General features: G+C 41.1%; 1 protein-coding gene across 6 annotated transcripts in view; it reads right to left on the bottom strand.

The window, feature by feature from the left end:
- Positions 1-390: 390 nt before the first annotated feature.
- MOB3B (MOB kinase activator 3B) overlaps positions 391-20,150 on the bottom strand; it is an 86,599-nt gene continuing 66,839 nt past the window's right edge. For all 6 annotated transcript variants that reach the window (XM_042874056.1, XM_042874060.1, XM_042874074.1 and 3 more), the window contains 2 exons: positions 19,496-19,698; positions 391-4,678 (listed from right to left, as the gene is read on the bottom strand). In XM_042874056.1, the coding sequence (XP_042729990.1) occupies positions 4,649-4,678; positions 19,496-19,698 (233 nt within the window). In that variant the 3' untranslated portion in view covers positions 391-4,648. The remainder of the gene's footprint in view (positions 4,679-19,495; positions 19,699-20,150) is intronic.

Genomic DNA, 20,150 nt, shown 5'->3' with positions numbered 1-20,150 from the left:
CAGAGGAGGCCACGAAGATGATCACAGGGCTGGGAGCACTTCCACAGCAAAGACAGGCTGAGGGAGCTGGGCTTGTTCAGCCTGGAGAAGAGAAGGCTGCGGGGTGACCTCATTGCAGCCTTTCAGTACCTAAAGGGAGCCTACCAACAGAAGGGGAATCAACTCTTTGAAAGGGTAGATAACAGCAGGACAAGGGGAAATGGTTTTAAGCTGAGGGAGGGAAGACTAAGGTTAATCTTAAGGGGTCAGGGAGAAGTTCTTTACAGAGAGAGTGGTGAGGTGCTGGCGCAGGCTGCCCAGAGAGGATGTCCCATCCCTGAAGTTGTTCAAGGCCAGATTGGATGGGGCTCTGGACAGCCTGGTCAATTGTTAAATGGGGAGGTTGGTGGCCCTGCTTGTGGCAGGGAGGTTGGAGATTCATGATCCTTGAGGTCCCTTCCAACCAAGGCATTCTATGACTCCATGATCTAAATTTCTGTGGTGGAGAGGCGGCTGCCTTTGGCTGGAAACAACCTGGAATCCTGATTAATAAGAACGATGAAGACCTGAGAGGCTATCACTAATCGTGGTCCGGATACTTGCTCACAAGGGCACCATTCTCTCCGTGTCCTCTCCACACAGTCCTGGGAACGTGCATGATTACTGTGATGGTGTTTACCCCTTAGGTTTCTCCGTGTCTTCCTTAAATGTTAATTGGTCTGAGTTACATTTTTTTTCTCCTGTCCTCCTGCCCTGTTCTTAACAAATGCACTGGTCAGCAGAATTAACCACGACTATTGTATGGCAATGAGTTTTGCTGCTTAGAGCTTGAGTTCTCGGAAAAACTCAAGTTTTCACCTTTTCTCATATCCAAAAGGGAATAATCAATTTCACTGCTGCTGAAAAGCCTCCCTTTCTAGTCCCTGGAACTCCATCCTTCACTAAACATAAGGGAAGTTAAGATCTTTTTCATATTAGATTTGTTGCTACAGTCTAGCACTAACCTACATTCACACAAAGCAGAAGTTCATCACAAAATCCCTTATGGCAGAGACGAATCAATGAAAGCTATTAATCAGTCTTTAATCACTGAAGGCAATTTTGGTATCACAGGAGTCCTGAAATAAAGGTGGCTGTGGCCTCTATCAACTGAAGTGATCCCACTTAGAGTGCCTTGAAGCTCAGTACTAAGAACACCTCTTAAGATAGTTGCCAGACTCACAGGATTTTTTCTAGGTATGAAAAAAAGAAAAAAAGATCTTATTGAAAGGCAAGAAATAAAGCAAAACAAAACACAGTTCCAGAACCACATGAAATGCTAATAGGACACACGCTGGAGAATGATTAGGAAGACACATAAATGGTAAGGTCAAGTAGAAAGATTTTCTCAGTAGGTGGAATGCACGCTTTTGCATACCATCACATTTAAAATAGATTTCTCTTGACATATCCTGAGGAATCACATAAATCAGGACCTGTGATCAACACCCAGAACAAGAGTCATCTGGATGTGGCCCCAAGCAGATTGCTGATAAAGCTGGAATGCCTCAGATCTGGATCCAACAGGCTGCTGCCCCTCTCTCCTCCAGAGGAAGAGTAACTTGACATATTCATGTAGCAATGCCACGTTCCAGACATTATTCATAACAAGATATCAAGTACCAAGCGCGGGAAATGGAGAAGTGGCCCATGGCACAGGATGGCAAGGCCAGGGCAGGATACCTCTGCAGTGAAAGTAGTACTTGTTGGGAAACATTTGGCCAAGGACCCAACCCTGCCATCTGGAGAAAGTGTATTTCATCATCTAGCAAGTTTCAATTTGGCTTTGGATGTTTTCCACAGCAAATACAGCTCAACAGATTTGCGATGCCCAGGCATCACACCACCCTTAGCGTGGCACAGATAAAAAGTGAAGAGGCTGCCAAAAGGCCTCTGCCCTACTACCTACGCACAGAACTTGGGCCTGTGCCTGTCACAACACCGGTGGGACCGACAGAAAGAGCTCAGTGCTCACAGAGAAAACACAAGCTGGGGCAAAACTCCACCTTCTTCCCATCAGAGCAAACCACCAAACCAAGTGCATCGTGTGGTGGTTCAACTCCTGGGTTGAAATCCCTTTCCAATTAGACTCGTCAGGATTTTGGCCCTGGCAAACACAGATCCTCTAGGATTCCACAGTGAATATTCCCTCCTTAGCCTCCTAATGCTAGAAAAGGAAACACAAGAGCCAAGGAAACTGAAAGATGGTTTTAGAAAAATAAACACACTCCAACAAAGAACTTTTGCAAACATGCTGAGATTAACGCGTTTATAAGGTTATTCAAAAGTAATTCAAAGTAAATGGGAGCAAATTCTTCTGCATTTCCAGACATCGCTACAGTAATTAGACTCAAGACAGCTTATGGTAAGGACCAGAACAAACTGAAGGACAGATTTTATGCAAAAATACTGTTTCTCAATTTCTGCAATGGCACTTTGACCGTTATGTTAATCTTTAATACACAGCACTGCAGTACTGCCCAGCCATAGGAAGAGAAGATGGGAACTGGCAACAGTGAAGTTCAAGTACACTGTATCAACTACAGCTCCAGCTCCAACAGGACAATGACCTGACAGGCTTTGGAGAAGGTGTAAGAAACCTCTTCAGATGTAATCAAGGCTGCAATTCCACGCATATCCGTGTAGCCTTCTTCCAAGGACACAACATTTATCATTACATCCAAAATGAAGCAGCAAAGCCCAGCAATAGCTTTGGCAATGAATACCACTAGACAGTTATACCATGCCCGAGTGCCAGCACCCCAGAGGTGTTATGTCGTGCAACCCACAAAGAATAAACCTAACTGAAAATAATACTGGAAGAGGAAGGACACTTCAGCCTACTTCCCTGAAAGCAAAGGACAGCGCTCCTTGTGTCATTCTAAAGATGCAGAGAAGTCTCCACCTAGCTATGCTGAATGTTCACAGACAAAAGCCATTTCTCCCAGCAAGAACAGGATCACCAAGATTTATAAGCTCTATTTTAAGCAAGCAAGCAAGCGAGAAAGGCAGAATACACGACAACATGAACTACAAAGGGATTGTGGTTATTCTTAATCACTGCTACACCTCTATTTTCTAATGTTCCAATCACTGGATACTCCATGAGATTTCATTCTGATAATGTCTCAGAAGAAGTAAACACACCTAACTCGCTTGTAGGGAAGGCAGCAATAGGGTTCAGCACTTAAAAAGGAAAGAGTAATCTATCACAATAGCAAAAATGTGCAAAATTCATCAGAAGGCACAGAATACGTAGGTGTGTTCCATTCAATCCCCATTTATTCAGCTAAACCTCTCCTGCGATCTGCTAAGTATTGCTTTTTGCTTCTTTTTTTTTTTTTAATTTAATTTTTTTTTTTTTTTTTTTTTTAAGAAAGCCTTTCATCAGGGTATATTTGACACAGAAGACTGGATCTACGGTGTTTACATCCCTCCAGGCTGTTTACCAATGTGTTAAGTTGGACTAAGAACTGGGGAGAAATATTCTCCAGTGCAGAAATAAGGCCACACTGCTAGCACAATTCAGATGCAAAAGAGTCCTTTGCTCAGTCCCTCCTGGCCTGACAGTTATACTATTCATCTTTACTCATCTTCCTCCCAGTTACCGAAATTACATTTCTTTTCCCCTGAAAAGATTAAACATTTGGGAGAATGAAAGCTGTCCTTCCTCTAAGGGGATCATAGGACATCAAGTTACATCATGCACTGGTGCACTTTGTAGGGTATTTCAGGAAATGCTGACAATATAGGTGCTTTCTTATGTAATGCAGAAACACTGAGCAGATTTGCTGTCAGTCACAGTAAGAATTTGAAGACAGACATCAACATTGCAGGGCTGTGTCTGGAGCTCCTGTAGCTGAGATCAGAGGCTGACCCTCCATCACTCCATTAGGAATTGCAATGCAAACAAGCTGTTGATGAGGTCAGCAAGGTCAGGGCTAGACCAGGCTCGAAGTAACCTGATGTCCTTGCAGATGTTCCTTTTGATTGCAGGAGAGTAGGACTACATGAACTCTCAATGTCCCTCTCAACACAAACAATTCTGCAATTCTACGGTCAGCAAAAGGACAGGGCTGTGTTTGTGGAAACACAAGGCTCTCTGGCATTTGGGAACAGCAGCCAAGCCTTGAGTGGTCTGGTGATGGATGGGAGATGTTCAGGTAAGTTCTCTGTAACTCCAGACTGACTTGATATTCCACTTCATTTAGGAAACAAAGCATAAACTGAGGAGCAAAATAAAAAGAAAACAACATTGCAGCTAGTAATAGTTTCATTTGAATACAGTGGATCCGGAGGTCAGCCCAGGGACCTGAATTTCAGTGGGCTTTAGCAGCAGGAACATGGTCAGTCATTACGTGCGCCTCAAGAGGTTCTTAGCCTTAATGAAGAAGCTAGGATTAATATGAAGTCGATTCTTCTTTCCCTCACGTCGGCCGGATGAGGTTCCTAGCAGCATACTCTGGGTTAGGAACACTGACAGCAGTGGAAAACTTTTGTGAAAGTAACTGCAGTTCCCATCTTTTCTGCTTTCTTGGATTGAAAGCAGATGCATTCTGCAAAGGCTGCCATGTTCTGGAACTCTGCAGCAAGGATGAAACTGGACATGTTCTCTTCCGTGAGTGGCTCTTCAGTGACACAACCTGGTTGTCATCTCCTTCTGTAAAACAAGAAGGGAGAATTAAAATGCAAAGGACGTTTGTTTAAAGATTTGCACACACCTCTTCCCAATTATCACTTCTGCATTTGTGCCAATTTACACAGCTTTATATGCCACCATGTTTCTGCTCCTCTCTGTCAGTTTCAAGGTGAAGATAATTGGCAATTAGCATGCTGTGTTTTGTCACTTTTGACAGCTTTAGTACCTTGCTAACTTCCTATCCAGACCATGTAAAAGGTGCTGCATCCCACACATAACAAAGTAGTCAGGCAGGAAGCCTTTTAACTTAATGCAAGGAACAGGATTCCAACTCTTGTCATTGCACTTGCAGCCAACAGGAAACAGGGAAATATAATGTTTACCCAATTATTTCTGCTGACATATGGACACAAAAGGCAAATCGTTTTAGGACTCAACCAGATCTGTGGAATTTGATTCTAGGATGGGATCTTGTAGCATTCAGACCGTATTTGGAAATGGGGGTTGGCATCCACTGCAGGATCTGATTTGACTTGACGTGAATTAAAGGCAATTTGATCCAGCAGCTGACTACTCTGTTCTATAAAATCCTTCATATTTCTCCACATAAACTGTATAAAAGAGTATCAGATGGCCAGTCACTTTGTCACTTTCCTGACTTTCTGTCAGAATTCAGATGTGAAAATGTGATTTGCTCTGAACAGAGGACAACTCTTCTTTACAGAGTAGGGACAGCTGCATGTTAAGATCCAAAAGCCTGCTATTTCATAAGAGTTTTGCCAAAAGGTGTATAAGTGAGAGAAGTCCCAGATTTGACCTCAGGGTTGAAAGGCAGAAGCATGTAAGTGCCACTAAGGCTGTGCAGCTTGTCCTTACAGCTCCCCTCTCACGATGTCTCCAGACCTGTATAGCATTTCCTCTGGAACATCTATTGATGTACATAAAGTTGTCAGAATTTTCTGAAACTCCCCCTAGATTGCTTGAGTAATTTGTTGTCATTCGTAACACAACCTCATGTAAAAGCCATCTGGATAGTCTTGTATCTCCACATTACTCTGGGCTAACTAGATCATTTAGTTACAAAATAAGTGAAATTGTTGGATTTTTTTTTTCCTTTCCAGTTTTAATTAGTTTTCATTTCTAGCTGATTACAGACTGATTACAGAACGGAATACTGTCATTTACTATTGCTGCAAAGACAACATAACAGATACAGCACTTATAGTCCAAACTCGTAGTTGCTTTTCCCTCAAATTTGTTACAGATGACACAGATAAATGTTCACAGAAAACTCTGTCTGCCATTTAATTTCCTGTTAAATGTTATTTTAAAAATAATAAACAAACAAAAACAGCCCAGGATTATTCCTTCAAAGCAACAAATACCAAATGTGGAACTTAACTATAACCCAGCACACATAGGATATGACAAAAACTTGCTTGGAAGCAGTCCTCCTTTTCAAAACATACATTTTCATCCTCAGATTTGACTAATTTATTTTCCTTATCTGAAGATTCATTAGGTGCTAATGCTTCTTGAGGCAGCAGTAATCCTACATGTCTGCACTGCACGTGCAGTGACCATGCAGGTCTGTGAGGTGAAGCACAGCCCCTTTGTCCTGCAGAGCCGCTGAGAGGATGTTGGCAGCTGGGCAGCAGCATCCTCTCTACAGAAAAGCATCAGGGTTGTAAGGCAGGCAGCACCAGGCACTTTGTAAACTTGGCACAATAAAACACTGAAAGCGACTCATTCAACATTCAAAATACATTTCCATTCCTACTTTAGGGAAAAAAATAGCATCAGAGGTAGGATCTGAGACACAGGCAAAGGAAGAGTAGGATTGTCTGTAAACTAGAGGGCTCTACAACAGTGAGTGCCTACGTTGTTCCACTATCAATGAACTGTAGCTGCAGGTTTTTCATTGTTCAATTATCACTGACTGTGCACTTAGAACACCATTTCAAACTTTGCTATTAGTAGAGAATTTACCTTAGTGTAACACAAATTCTGCACACACCTGTTCATCTCCTTGCTCCTGCAACATTGCTTGGTTGAATAATGAGATCAGCAGTCCCTGAAATCCACCGTCTTCTCCCCAACTCCTGTTCCCCCCATCCCATCATGACGGCATTGCAGTATAAGACTGCAGTTTTATCCCTGCTTCTACTTTAAGAGCCTTCTGTTCCTGCACTGGCTTGACTTGGCTTGGTTTGGTTTGGGCAACTTATAAAGTCAGAACATCCTTGAAACTTAAAGGCTTCCGTGTCGTCCTAATCTGTTATGGGTAAATGAAGGACACAGAAATGTAGAACCACAGTCACACTGCATTTCTGCACACATGCGTATACACTTTAACTTATTTCAGGCAAGGAGCTGGAAATGCTTCCCTAAAAAAAAAAATAAAATAATCACTATATTTAGAAGTGTGGTTTGGTACATGCTTTGTGGAAGGGAGGAAAATAAACAGGAAATAGTTTCTCAAGGAGACTGCTGTGTAGCTGTTACAATTATGAACCAGCTAGCCTCTGTCACAGTGACAGTGTGAAGGAAAGGAGCGTGCTCTTTGTAAGCATCTTCTCCTGTAACGTTGTGCAGAACTGAACACACGTAGCACTGCCCTCAGCAAACACCCACAGCCCAGTATTCAGCAGAGTTTCTTCAGAACTCCAGAGTAGTATTCTGTGTTGCTGCATTCAGACCTGTACCTTCTCCCATTTTTAGATCACACAATTAATTCCAATAATGAAGGCATGAGTGGAGCTTTCAAAGAAAGTAGAAAATAAAACTTTGGCCCAATATGTCCAGAAACCAGTTGCTAAGGAGAATTTAAGAAATAACTTCTAAGTAACTTTAAGAGAAATGTTCTTTGTCAAGTTCTTAAAGTACTCTCTCATTTGCCCTGGCAAGCCACTCTATAAGTATCACAAGTCCATCTGTTTCCTTAGCATATGTGATTTCACAGAAGGATACATTCCTTCCTCAACTGCTTTCAGGAAGAATCAACATGATTTCCCAGAAGAAAGGAAGGAAGCAGCACTGAATCTTAAAAGGGTAATCTTTATCTCTGATAGATGCCCAGTCCTCCCCTCTCACTATTGCGCTAACATGCTGGACAAATACATTTGGCACAGAAGTCTGTAACTAAGTGCTTTCATTTCTGCTCTCCACTTCATCTTCAAATAAAGTGGAAAAAGAATGGGAAAAATCCCTCTGACATCTTATAGAGTTAATGAGTAGCTGAAGAAAAAAATTTTTAATGGGACAAACCTACATATAGGGACACGCTGACATGAGTTACACGAAGAATGAGTTCCCCACTAAAGAATAACATTCTTCTAAGAAAATAGTTTTGCTAGACTTGTGTGGTGAGTCACAGCAGTATCCAAAACATAAGGTGCAAACATCTTACACTAGTAGCAGAATTCAATAGAAGCAGGAGGGATCCACAGTCCATCTGAGGCTAAAACTGTTGGGAAAGTGGATGAATACACATGGGTTACAGTATGAACAGCAGCACTGTAAAAACACCTGGAAAATTAACCAATGCAATGACATTAGACATGAAGGCACTCATGCAGCACCAGCATCCCTGGGAGAGCTTTCTGCTACCTGCTCCCATGAGGAAGAGGGAAATCCATTGGATTCCCAGCAGTACGTGGAGAGGGAGGATCTGCAGTATGCCCACAGGACATCCTTCAGTCACAGACATTCAGTCGTTCAAATCAGAACCACAGAGTAAATGAAGGAGCAAGCAAAAGGCATAAGAGAGCATTTACATGCTGTTCTCTGAAGCACAAAGGTCTACAACTTTTGCTACCCTTGTGGCTGTTTTTTCTTCACAAAGACTTCAGCAACGGACAAAGCAACATGTGGACAAAGCTTAGTATCTTGGTCACAAGAGGCTGTTTGCTGTGGAATAACAAGTATCACCTGGTCTGAGATCCAGTGCTGCACAACAGATCTATATTCAGATGGCAAGTTAACCAGGATAGGAATGGTGAAACCACATTTGTAACAATTTGTTACTTACAAAACTTCTTTTTCTGGCATTTTTAGTTAGAGCCTTGTCTTGGATCCTCATTTCCAAACTGCTTTATCCAGTGTTATTTTTTTTAAATTTCCTCTATGTTTTTCAGTTGCCCCATCTTTGTACACCACTAGGAAGAAAATGATGGTCTGGCAACTGATAGCAAATAGGCACACTGATCATCCAAGTATTCCGGCTTCAGAACTTCTGCTTGAAGAAGTCTCAATTATGGTGATGCTTGGGACTTTAAACATGTAGCTTTTGGCTCTAAGGTCACGAAGACCAAATAATAAATACTAATGCTATCTTTAGTATAAAATTTTGCAGATTTTCTTTTTTTTCAGAACATGTAAATTCATCACTATGACCTATAATTCTTTTTTTACACGATGTTTTACATTAAGTTATTTTGTACACTAACATATCTTTTCAAATGACACAATATTTTCCTTTTTTTTTTTTTTAGCAACCAAGTTTATGTGGCACTAAATTTCTTCCTTTGGCTGTGAGAAAAAATTCTGCTTCTTAGCTTTCTGGTAGGTCTGGGTTTAAAAAGAATAACAAAAGGCCAACCCAAAACTCATTATTACCAGAAAGAAACACTTAAGAAGTACTGTTCAAATTGTGAAAATATACATTTTTACTTAGATCTAAAAGCTTTCCTGAACCTTATGCTTCTTAACGTATTCACAATTGCCTTGTTATGCAAGCAAGAGTATGGGATTATGTCATCAAGTGCTACAGAAAAGAAAGAAATGATAGACATATTTTGAATACCCATCCAAAATTTCAAGTTGATTTGAGTTTAAGGAACACTAAATTTTTCTGCTTCATAAAGCAGTCTTCTGTTTCTGAAGACTGACATCATTCCAGCAGTGGAACACCCCCTTGCATCAGTCTAGCAAGGGCAGCTGACTGACTCTACGCAGAGAAGCACAAGGTATGGCATTTTGTTGAAGGGCCCTAACAGCGCAGTACAACAGCTGAGGTGCTAATGCAGGACACAGGTATTTCCAAAACCCAGGAAGCATGTGGGATTCCCATCATTCTTCTCACAGTTTTGGTGAAAAATCACCACTGCATTTTTCTGTTCTTTTATCTTAGTTAGCAAAGTCAGATATTCCCCATGCTTACCGAACAAGCACAAATAAAATACTGAATATGCAAGATTCACATTAGCTCTTCAGAAGCATTAATTAAATAATAATGAAAAAGATTTCTTGACTGTCATTCCTTTTCTACCACTGAAATGTTGTAGCAGTTCCCTATAACATGACCTGAAAAAACTGCAAAACTATCAAAGGGATGCTATTTGTAGTTATTTTCTCTTCTAATGTTTTGCAGAACTGAACACATTTGGAGGTCTAAGCTCCTTCAAAGTTTCCTCTTCTTACTCTATTCTGCACTGTTACCCGTAGCTCTTTCAATCTGGTATTAATCATTTCTTTGAAGTACAAATGTGTTGTTATTTATTACAAACCATGAAATGTGGATTAATTTGGAGAAATCCTTTTTATTCACCAGGCTATGATTTATATTTACTAGCTAAACTTTAAAATAGGATTTATGTGGTGTACTCACCAAGCAACTGAAACATAAATGCACTCATAAAAGAGAAAATTGCATTAAAGTATAGAATGGTACAATGGTTAAGCCAAGGCACCAAAGAGAACCACCCCCAAACCTCTGGTGAATCAGTGGCACACAGAAAATTGTCAGCTGGAAAGTCCTTCAGCCTCCCTGTTTTGGCATTGTACATTTGGACTCCGTGCAAGCAAAGCAGCTGATGTGATAAAAATAGACTCAAAAAAACACAGGCCAGAAACAGTCTACTCAAAAACTCTGGCACTGTAGTGCATCTTATGACATAGCTTTCTTAGATCATCAAAGTTAAGAATTCTATTCTTCAGCAATATTATGTTCTCAAGTTCTTATTGTAGAGGAAAAAAAAGAAATGCTGCACATTATCACCATGTATTTTAGCTGCATAAAAATCTAGGCTGGATGTGGCTCTGGGCAGCCTGGTCTAGCAGTTGGTGACCTTGCATATAGCAAGGGGGTTGAAACTAGGTGATCATTGTGGGCCTATTCAACCCAGGCCATCCTATGATTCTGTAATTCTATGAAAAACTGGATTGGTAGCAAGGAATGCTTGATTTCTTTATTTTACTTTTTAAGGAAAGAAATAACAGTGGCTAGTTAGCAACAGTGATGAAACTTGCCTGAGTGGGGACTCTTAATTAAGCAAATAATTGGAGGGAGAAAAAAAAGACAAACTAATGCCTACTTTAAAACTGATGCTTAGCTAGCATTGATTTTTGGATAATACCCAGACAAGCAGTAAGTCAGTGTACCTCCCATGCACCTATGCATACTGCTCTAAATCACACACTACTGTTAAAGACATTTTTGTACAGTGGTTTTTACACACAGAAGCGTCACTGATAGATTTTAGAGTCAGAATCTGTTAATGATAGATTAAGCAGGGAATGAACAGTTATCTTTCTGGAGCAGCACCTATGACTGAACAAGATCAAACCTTATGTGTTCCCTGTCTAAAGCTTACACCATCTGTACAGCATACAGAACGCACCAGAGAGTCTGGAAGGATGAAAAGTCAAAGATACCTTTCAAACAATGTGCTAATATTATTGTTATCTTGCTCTTCTATGTGCTGTGAATCGGGAATCACCAAGGCTGGAAAAGACCTCCAAGACCATCCAGTCCCACCATCCACCTACCATGAATATTTCCCCACTAAACCCTGTCCCATCTAAACATTTCTTCAACACCTCCAAAAACAGTGCCTCCACCACCTGCCTGGGCAGCCCATTCCAGCACTGAAGGTCTCTATTTCAGCAGTAATGAGCAGCAATATAAAAATAGAATTGGGTAGCTATAAGGGATAGTTATAAGAAGAACATGGTGACTTTAATGAAATTAGTTCTCTGCTTTCAAGCTCAGAAAGTCTTCTGCTGACAGGCAGATCATTTATATTTCTGAGTCTGAAACAGCTAATTTCACAGTCTATTGATTCATGGCTACCATCGCTGTTTTCACAAAGACTGATGTACACATTGAAAAAATGAACAGGAAAAGTTCAAATTCCAATTTTCACCATGAATATAAAAAACTAGCTAAGCAGAAAAATCAATTATTTGAAAAAAAAATCAAATGAATTAAGAAAGGAATATTGATGTTTAAGAATTTATGCTTGAAAAATTTATCTGAAGTAGAAGCCTCATTTAATCAAATTTTGACTCAGCCATCTTTCATCTGAGAGTACTTTTACCAAGATGCTAGCAGTTCGCTATGTTTTGTTAAGCCTGATATTGCTGTTTTTTCCACTATAAGCTCTGGATAGAGCTAATGCCAGATGGGCTATGTTTACAGAATTTGTGCAATGTCTGTGGCATTTCTGGCAATGAACTGCCTAATGAATAAACATTCTGCAGCACAAACAAAGAGGCAGCAGAATTTCCAGTTATGTTGTGAAAAGATGTACTGTTTTGTAGTAAACTGGATGTCTAACAGCAGCTACATGGGCCTCATGCACAGCAACAGCAGAGCTGAGGTGTGATACTTGAGCCTTGCTGTAAAGCTGGCAAAGCAAAAGCATAACAGAAAAACTCTCGGCACTCATCTGGATACCACTTGCACGGAGTACTTCTCATTACTTCATCCTGAAACAATGTGCATGGAGAAACCCACCAGGAAATGCAGACTTCGTGAGCTGGTACCCTGCATCCTGTGTGATACCCTCAGCAGGTGGCTGAAGAAGCACAAACAGCTGCTGCAAGTGTTTCTAACATGTGCCTTGTGCTGATACTAGGTTGTGTGCAACGGCTCCAGAAACTGCCTAGGCAAAACCAGTGTTCAGCTGGGTCTTAAGATGATAATGTAATGACTGGCTCCGATACAAGGAAGAAGGGGCTATCTGAAAATAAAGTGCCCCACATTCATGTCAGCGTAATCAGGGCAGTAATGCAGCTCTGAATCATAAAATACAAGAAGGCAGAGTTAGATCATTATATAAACCTCACTGTGCAATTTCCTGAATGTGTTTAAACTTTGAAATCTTATTGCCACTCAGACCATAACTGGTTCTTGCAATTAATATATAATACAGCTTGCTAGAGAAAAAATAAACAGCAAAACAAAAAAACAAAACATCAACAAAACCAAAAAACCACAAAAACAACAATCCCAGAACACAACTTAGTACTTACAGCGATATATTAAACACTCATCTCTTTACCTGCTAGACTGCCTTGACATACACTAGCAATTCCATTCTGAAGACAATTTTCTATAAAAATAAAACAAACAGACATAAATGCTTACTTTTAAGCAACTCCTAATACTAAATGAATATATTATCAGAAGCCAATCATGCCATGAGATCAATGGAAGCTTTTACACTGAGAATAATGAAGGAGATAAACCCTTATTAACTTTGTTATTCTACAAGTAAACTCCATACTCATAGAGGCAATTACCAGCTTCTACACTAGTATGCATGCAGCTCCAGTGATTGCTACCACTTCCAAAACTCAAACTATCTACTTGCCACCATGGCTGATTATCTCTGCATCAAAATGAAATCAGTATTTTGTGAATTACCGTAACAACATGTTTAAATAACACCTTTCTCTGTTTTCCTGTCCAAGAGTAATTAATACTTTCTGTTCTCATAAAACAAAATGTTTAAAAAAAAAAAAAAAAAAAAAAACTTCTGAGAGAAAAATCAAAGTTTCCAAGGGACTGGAATTATAAAAAATAACTTTTAGGAAATAAGTGAAGTAAATGGCCAAATTCTTCTGTCTTTCACCCGGGCACTCAAGAGGGGAATTTCACTGCAATCAATAGTTTCCAAAGTCATGTAGGCATCTGCTGGAATCTGGCTATTTGCAATATATTTCTGAATATTTCTGAGAGAGAACAAGCTCTCTCAAGTACAAAGGTACTCTTTGCTTAGTGAGAGGATACTACGTTGGTTAAAAAGGAAAATGTACAGAAAGGACATATATTGGTATCTCTATCTATGTGGCCAACAGATGCATTTGAAAATTCACAGTAACTATGAGAGAAGCAAGTTTACTCAAACCACACAAACCCTTCTTTCATATTTGTCAAGGTGCCCCTAACCCATCACTTCCCACTGTCATTTGATATGATATAAACTCCTGACCAACCTACAGCTCTGCAGCCATGCAGCCAAGGAGAGACAAAGTGTACATATTTTTGCCACCTACGTTTGTTATTAGAATGCAAGTTCTAATTTAAAAAACAAAACAAATAAAACAAAAAACAAAACAAAACAAAACAAAAAAAACAAAAAATAACCCACTGAGGCATGACATTTGCTTGACACTAATTTTATCATTTTTCAGAAGCCTGTTTTTTCCCCCTCCTTTCCTACATGACACATTGCTGTAGCTGCATTGATTCTCAGGTTTCAGGCCATGACCAGTGCCTACTCCAGCTAAATCTCAGCACAGCAGCAAACAGGCCCTGTAATCACCAGGACAAACCTGGCTCCTGAAAAGACACCCTGTTCTCAGGAAAAAAGAGAGGAATCCAGCTGCTTCAAAACAGCAGAGCTAAGGAAACTGACCTGATGGCAGAAGGTTTGGAGATTCATGATCCTTGAGATTCTTTCCAACCACGCCACTCTGTGATTCTGTGATGCTGAGACACAGCTAGCAGATATGTTCAAAAGACAAACTGCTTTATGGTGAGACTGCTCTATCTGCAGCTGCACTTTATTCCTGCTAGGTAGTGTCTTTTTTCTGAGATGAGAGAAACGGAAAGTGATGCATATCAGAGAAGGTACTCACCTGTTTTTATGGAAAAATTGGATTTATGATGATTTATACTGTGCTGAGCTAAAGAAATTAGGAAATACCTGGAAGGGATTATATTGCCTTGTATTCAGGAGCTTGTAGTCCTTAAAAACAAGCAAGCTGATATGACCTATCTCAGAAAAACATTCTCCAATTCTATCTGTACTACAAACAGCTACATCTTCCACAAGGGGTATGGACTATCTTCTCACAGTATAGAGAACATTTTAACAGAGATGAGTTGCTCTATGAAGCAGTTCTGAAGGTGTTTCATGTACTCTGAGATTAGAGGAACAACAGTCTGCATCTGCAGGTTACAGCTCAGACTAACAAAATGCCACCTTTGCATTAATCCTGCAGACTGGTGAAATGTAATGGTGCAGTGCTTGAACACTAAGTGCAATTCCTAACACAACAACAAGCCACATTAATGAACATCAAGTTAAGGAACATAGGAGGCTTCTATTCCTTCAGCTGTTCTGCACATGCCAGTATCAAGGATCCAGTTTCAAACTGAAAGGAAGATGATGAACTAGGACTAAGATCTACTTTTATTTCAACTCTTACTTGGCGGTATAAAAACACTTCCCAAACATCAGTGAATTGAGGCTTACAGTATCATATTCAACAGGGGAAAACTCACTAAGAGAGTTATCAGTTAATCTGCTGATACACAAGAAAACCAAAGAATGCAAACCTTCAGCTAACAGGTTGCATATGATAACTCACACAACTGATTTTCTAACCAGCAGGGTATTGGTAGCAGGGGGTGACTGGGATGACCTGTGTTGTGGGAAGCCACACAAGTCACAGCCCCTTGCAAGTTATAGCTGCTTTCAAAGGCACACTTCCAAAGGTGCTGTGGGCAAACTATGCTGGAGTAGAGACAACCTGAGCGACTGTGTCCTTTGGTTAACACGTGCTGGTGTAGTGGAAAACAAGCAGCAACCAGCAGAAATAAAGCATCACAACCCTAGCTTCCTGCATAAACCCTGGCCTTGCCAAAGGGACTGGCCATAGTTGAACATAACATGTAGCACAAGCATGGTAAGCTGAACCTCTGAAAAGAGGATGAAAAGTTTTTTTACTCAATTTGAAAGCGTTTGTCTCCTGAGTGTTTTTTTATTATTAATATTTTGTCCTTTTACTTCTCATTATCTCATTAATAAGCAAAAGTTTCTGTTCATTGCTAATACATAAAGCATAATTTCCCAAATCAAGACTATTTTGCTCAAGACATGCTTATTACTTACAAACATGAGCAAAAAAACCAAGAATGTTATTTGACATGGTTGAACTGCCATTTGAACAGCAAGCTGCTATGCTGCATTAAAAGCCTCACTAAAAAGCAAGTTTAGATTGTTTTAAGTATCCTCTAACAGCAGTAATCTACACAGGTTGAAGATGGAATGGAAGTAATAATAATAATAATAATAATAATAATCAATGATATCGATGTAGGAATTGAGTGCATCCTCAGCAAGTTTGCTGATGACACCAAGCTGAGCGGTGTGGTCAACACGGCCGAAGGAAGGGATGCCATGCAGAGGGACCTTGAGAGGCTGGAAAGATGGGCCCAGGTGAACCTGATGAGGTTCAACACAGCAAAGTGCAGAGTTTTGCACTTGGGCCAGAGGAAACCCAGGCATCCGTACAGACTGGAAGGAGCAGTACTTGAAAGCAGCCCTGTGGAGAAGGACCTGGGGGTCTTGATAGATGAAAAGCTTAACATGAGCCAGCAGTGTGCTCTTGCGGCTCGGAGGGCAAATGGTATCCTGGGCTCCATCAGAAGAGGGGTGGCCAGCAGGGACAGGGAGGTGATTGTCCCCCTCTGCTCTGCTCTTGGGAGGCCCCATCTGGAGTACTGCGTGCAAGCGTGGAGCCTGCAGTAAAAAAGACAGGGAGAGAATCCAGAGGAGGGCCACTAGGATGATCAGGGTGCTGCAGCACCTCCCCTATGAGGACAGGCTGAGGGAGCTGGGCTTGTTCAGCCTGGACAAAAGAAGGCTGCACGGTGACCTCGTTGCAGCCTTTCAGTACCTAAAGGGAGCCTACAGAGGGGAGGGGAATCAACTCTTTGAAAGGGTTGATATGTGTTCGATGAGGGGAAATGGTTTTAAGTTGAGGGAGAGGAGATTTAGGTCAGACATCAGGGGGAAATTCTTTACCATGAGAGTGGTGAGGTACTGGAACAGGCTGCTCAGAGAGGTTGTGGATGGCCCGTCCTTGGAGGTGTTCAAGGCCAGATTGGATGGGGCCCTGGACAGCCTGGTTTAGCATTAAATGGGGAGGTTGGTGGCCCTGCATGTGGCAGGGGGGTTGGAGATTCATGATCCTTGAGGTCCCTACCAACCCTGGCCATTCTGTGATTTTGTGATTCTGTGATTCTGTAATAGACATCATACAACTAGACCGCTTGAAAAAGGCTCAGAAGTAAAATAAGGTGAACTGTGCCACTGGAGAATAAAATCAGTCACTCAGGAAGCGAGCACAAAACAGATGCTACATATTAAACTCAAACCTTAATTTGGTTTCTGATAAAACTCCCCTGGAGACATGCCACTAGGGCCTTATGATGCACACTGCCTCTTCTGCCTGTGAACTGTGGGAAAGGGCCGGTGCGTTCTCAGACTTGCTGTTTTCTCACAAATCAGCCAATTGGCCATGCCTTGTTTCCTTCAGGACCACCTGCAGGATCAGTAAGTGTGCCAGCTTCCTTTTTTTTTTTCCATACAAAAAGACTCTTTCCATGAGAGACTCAGGGGTCTGTCAAATTAACACAGCCTTGAAGATGGGAAGAAGATAAGCAGCACTTTTATCTATAGACTCTGTATTAACAAAAGTTATGAATGGGAGGGGAGGAACTCTATTTGACTCATTTGCCTCATTTGATTCATAACTGTTACATCAGCTTACAAAAGCTGATAAAATCTATTTTAAACTAAGGGTGAAAGTCCTGCCAGCAGGCTAATATTACTATTTATCTACTGCCTACTTCCTAGTTATTCTCCCTTTTTGAAGATGTGGTGATAAATCAGTTGCCTTCCTGTTTAGTAAAGCATGTGGCAGTCTGTTTATTTAATCAGCTCCTGGCCCATTTTCTAATTAAGGGAGATAATGTGGGCTCATTTCCTGCTGTGGCGAACCTGGCACAGCACAGGTTGTCCTCAGCTATTGCAATAAAGTAGAAGATTATTTGTAATATCTGCTTTTGTTTGGCAGCTCCTCCCCTTCTCTCTGCCCAGCTGAAGACAAAAATGCAGATAATTTTTTTTCTTCATTTCTAGTTCCTCCCGAGTCGAGGACAGGGAGACGTAAGAAACAGGTGGGGTTTTGTCATCTTGCTGATACTGTGCCTTTCATGCATGTGGAACAGTTTTCTGGAAGCTCCTGCAGCTCAACAAAGTTCAAAGCACCCTGTGCTGAAACTAAGAGTAATTTTGTGAGGGAAGCAAATGCTGGAATGCAAGGGGAAAGCATATACCGATGCAGCACATTCTTAGCCTGCTCTCCTGCTAGACTTGGGCCACTTCCTGCACCACTCTGGCCTCAGACCTTCATCTGTCTGCTCAGCACAGGAATTTTGCTAATCTCTTCTTGTGGCATCAAATTAATTTTTGGGCTCTTTGTATGTCAAAGCAGGCAAGGATCTTGTAGCTGACTAGCTGTCTCCTCTTTTCCCACCCCACCTCATTTTATTTGTAACACAGCTACAGAGATCAACAGCTACAACAAACCCAGAATCCCTGGTCTGCCAAAGTTCTCTTTTACAGGGCACCTACTCACCCTTACCAGACATTTAGATGGTATTAAGTTCTCCACCCACAAAGGAATGACAGAAACATTACAGGTTACTTGTATGTGCCATATACAGCATCTTTCAGAGGGACTTGTGAAGTGCTGCAAACAAGACCATTCTCTTTGTCTTTATTCACTGGCTCTGCTTCAGTTATCATAAGCACATACATGTACCACTCTGCAATAGCTCCAGCTCCCAGAGAGCCACCACTTCCAGAAATATTTAATACCAGCTATGCTGTACACATCTGTGCATTCTGCCTTTGTGAGGAACAATTGAAAGTCTGTGGACGTGTTCCACAGTGTTCCTAGGAAACAATGCTTTCAGTGGAGCACGTTGGACTGTGTTGCATCTGCAAGTGTTGGCCAATCTCTGCTGCTCTTGTGCCTCTGATGAAAAAAATACCCCAGCCATTATGAATAAGCTGTACAACACAGTACTTTCAGAATTCTGGCCAACACAGAAATGTTGCCCCATACCCTTTAAAAGTTGGCGCACAGTGAGGAAACCTTTTGAATTGTCTTTCTTATCTGCCTACACTTCTATTTCACTTGCATTTGCAGACCACAGCAGAAGGGTTTCCATTTCTGAAGCCTTAGTTTTGAAAACAATAAGTTTCATATGACCTACCTTCAGTCAAAAGGAAGTGTCTGGTTTTCTTACGCTGTTAATTGTCTGAGTCTCAGTCTCACCTCATTTGTCTCACTTAGATCCAGGCCTAGCACACTCAATATTTTCAAAAACACCTACTTAAAACATTTCTAAAAAATCCCATTTCACCTCTATTTACACCACTGTTCTCTTCATGTGCATGCAACTGGATGCTACAAGTACCACGCTGTGACCAACTAGTGAAAAAAAGACAGCACAAAGTTATATATAAAATATATAATACAAGAAGAGGGAAAGAAAACTGAATTTCCACTTTAAAATGAAAGCATTTCCCAGCTTGTATTCTTCCATACAAAATACACTGTATTTTTATCCTTTGACTACTCTGCATCTCACAAATGCTGCAGTCGATGGTCTCTGGTCAGAAGTCAAGTTCTTTGCTTTAAATTGCCTTTGTTCAACCATTGAGAAAATCCACTGCAGTAAGTGTGGGAAAGGCTCAGTGAAGGGTGGCTGAATATCTCCTCGAGCTTTCTCCTAGACCTCACACTTACCAAAGGCTCTAGTTCTTTGCGGTCTATCAGGTTGAGCTCTGTCACGAAGTAATAAAAATGCTTGTAGCAGGTATTGACGTGGGCCTCGGCCCCAATGAGGATGATACGGTCAAAATGATGAATGTAGACGTGAACAAACACCCGAAAAAGCCGGCAAAGTATCTTCTTGCAGATCTGAAGGAAGTTCTTTGGAAAGGGAACACCTGTGAATAGAGAAGGTAGAGAGTTGTCACAACAGCTTGTCATCCTACCAAAACAGTGACTTTGGAGTAAAGAAAAAAATCTGTAACTGTAAAGAAGGTTATGACATGACTCCTTTCCACTCCAAAAGTCTATATAACATACAGGTGTCCAAACTTTTGGCTTGCTTGGGCTGCAGTGAGTGAAGAGGAATTGTCTAGGGTGTTATCTACGAAGCTTGCTCTGAAGGTAATGCCTCCTATTTATTCTGATGGAAACTACAACAGCTACAAAGAGTACAGAGACACTATTTAATAGAGCAAGTTCTCAGCTACAACATACTCTTTTCCAGCACAATCACCATCCTTTGCTCTGTGCTTTCGCCCATAATGAACAAGAGCCTGCATGCTCCACTCAGAAAAATCTTCACCAGCAGAGGTGAACTCTACCACTGTTGCCACTGCTGATACATACC

The sequence above is a fragment of the Lagopus leucura genome, unplaced genomic scaffold (assembly GCF_019238085.1).
Source record: "Lagopus leucura isolate 7727_CA_CO unplaced genomic scaffold, USGS_WTPT01 Super-Scaffold_54, whole genome shotgun sequence".
Lineage (NCBI taxonomy): Eukaryota > Metazoa > Chordata > Aves > Galliformes > Phasianidae > Lagopus > Lagopus leucura.
Note: the sequence above shows the minus strand (reverse complement) of the source record. Positions and strands in the feature narration are given on the sequence as shown.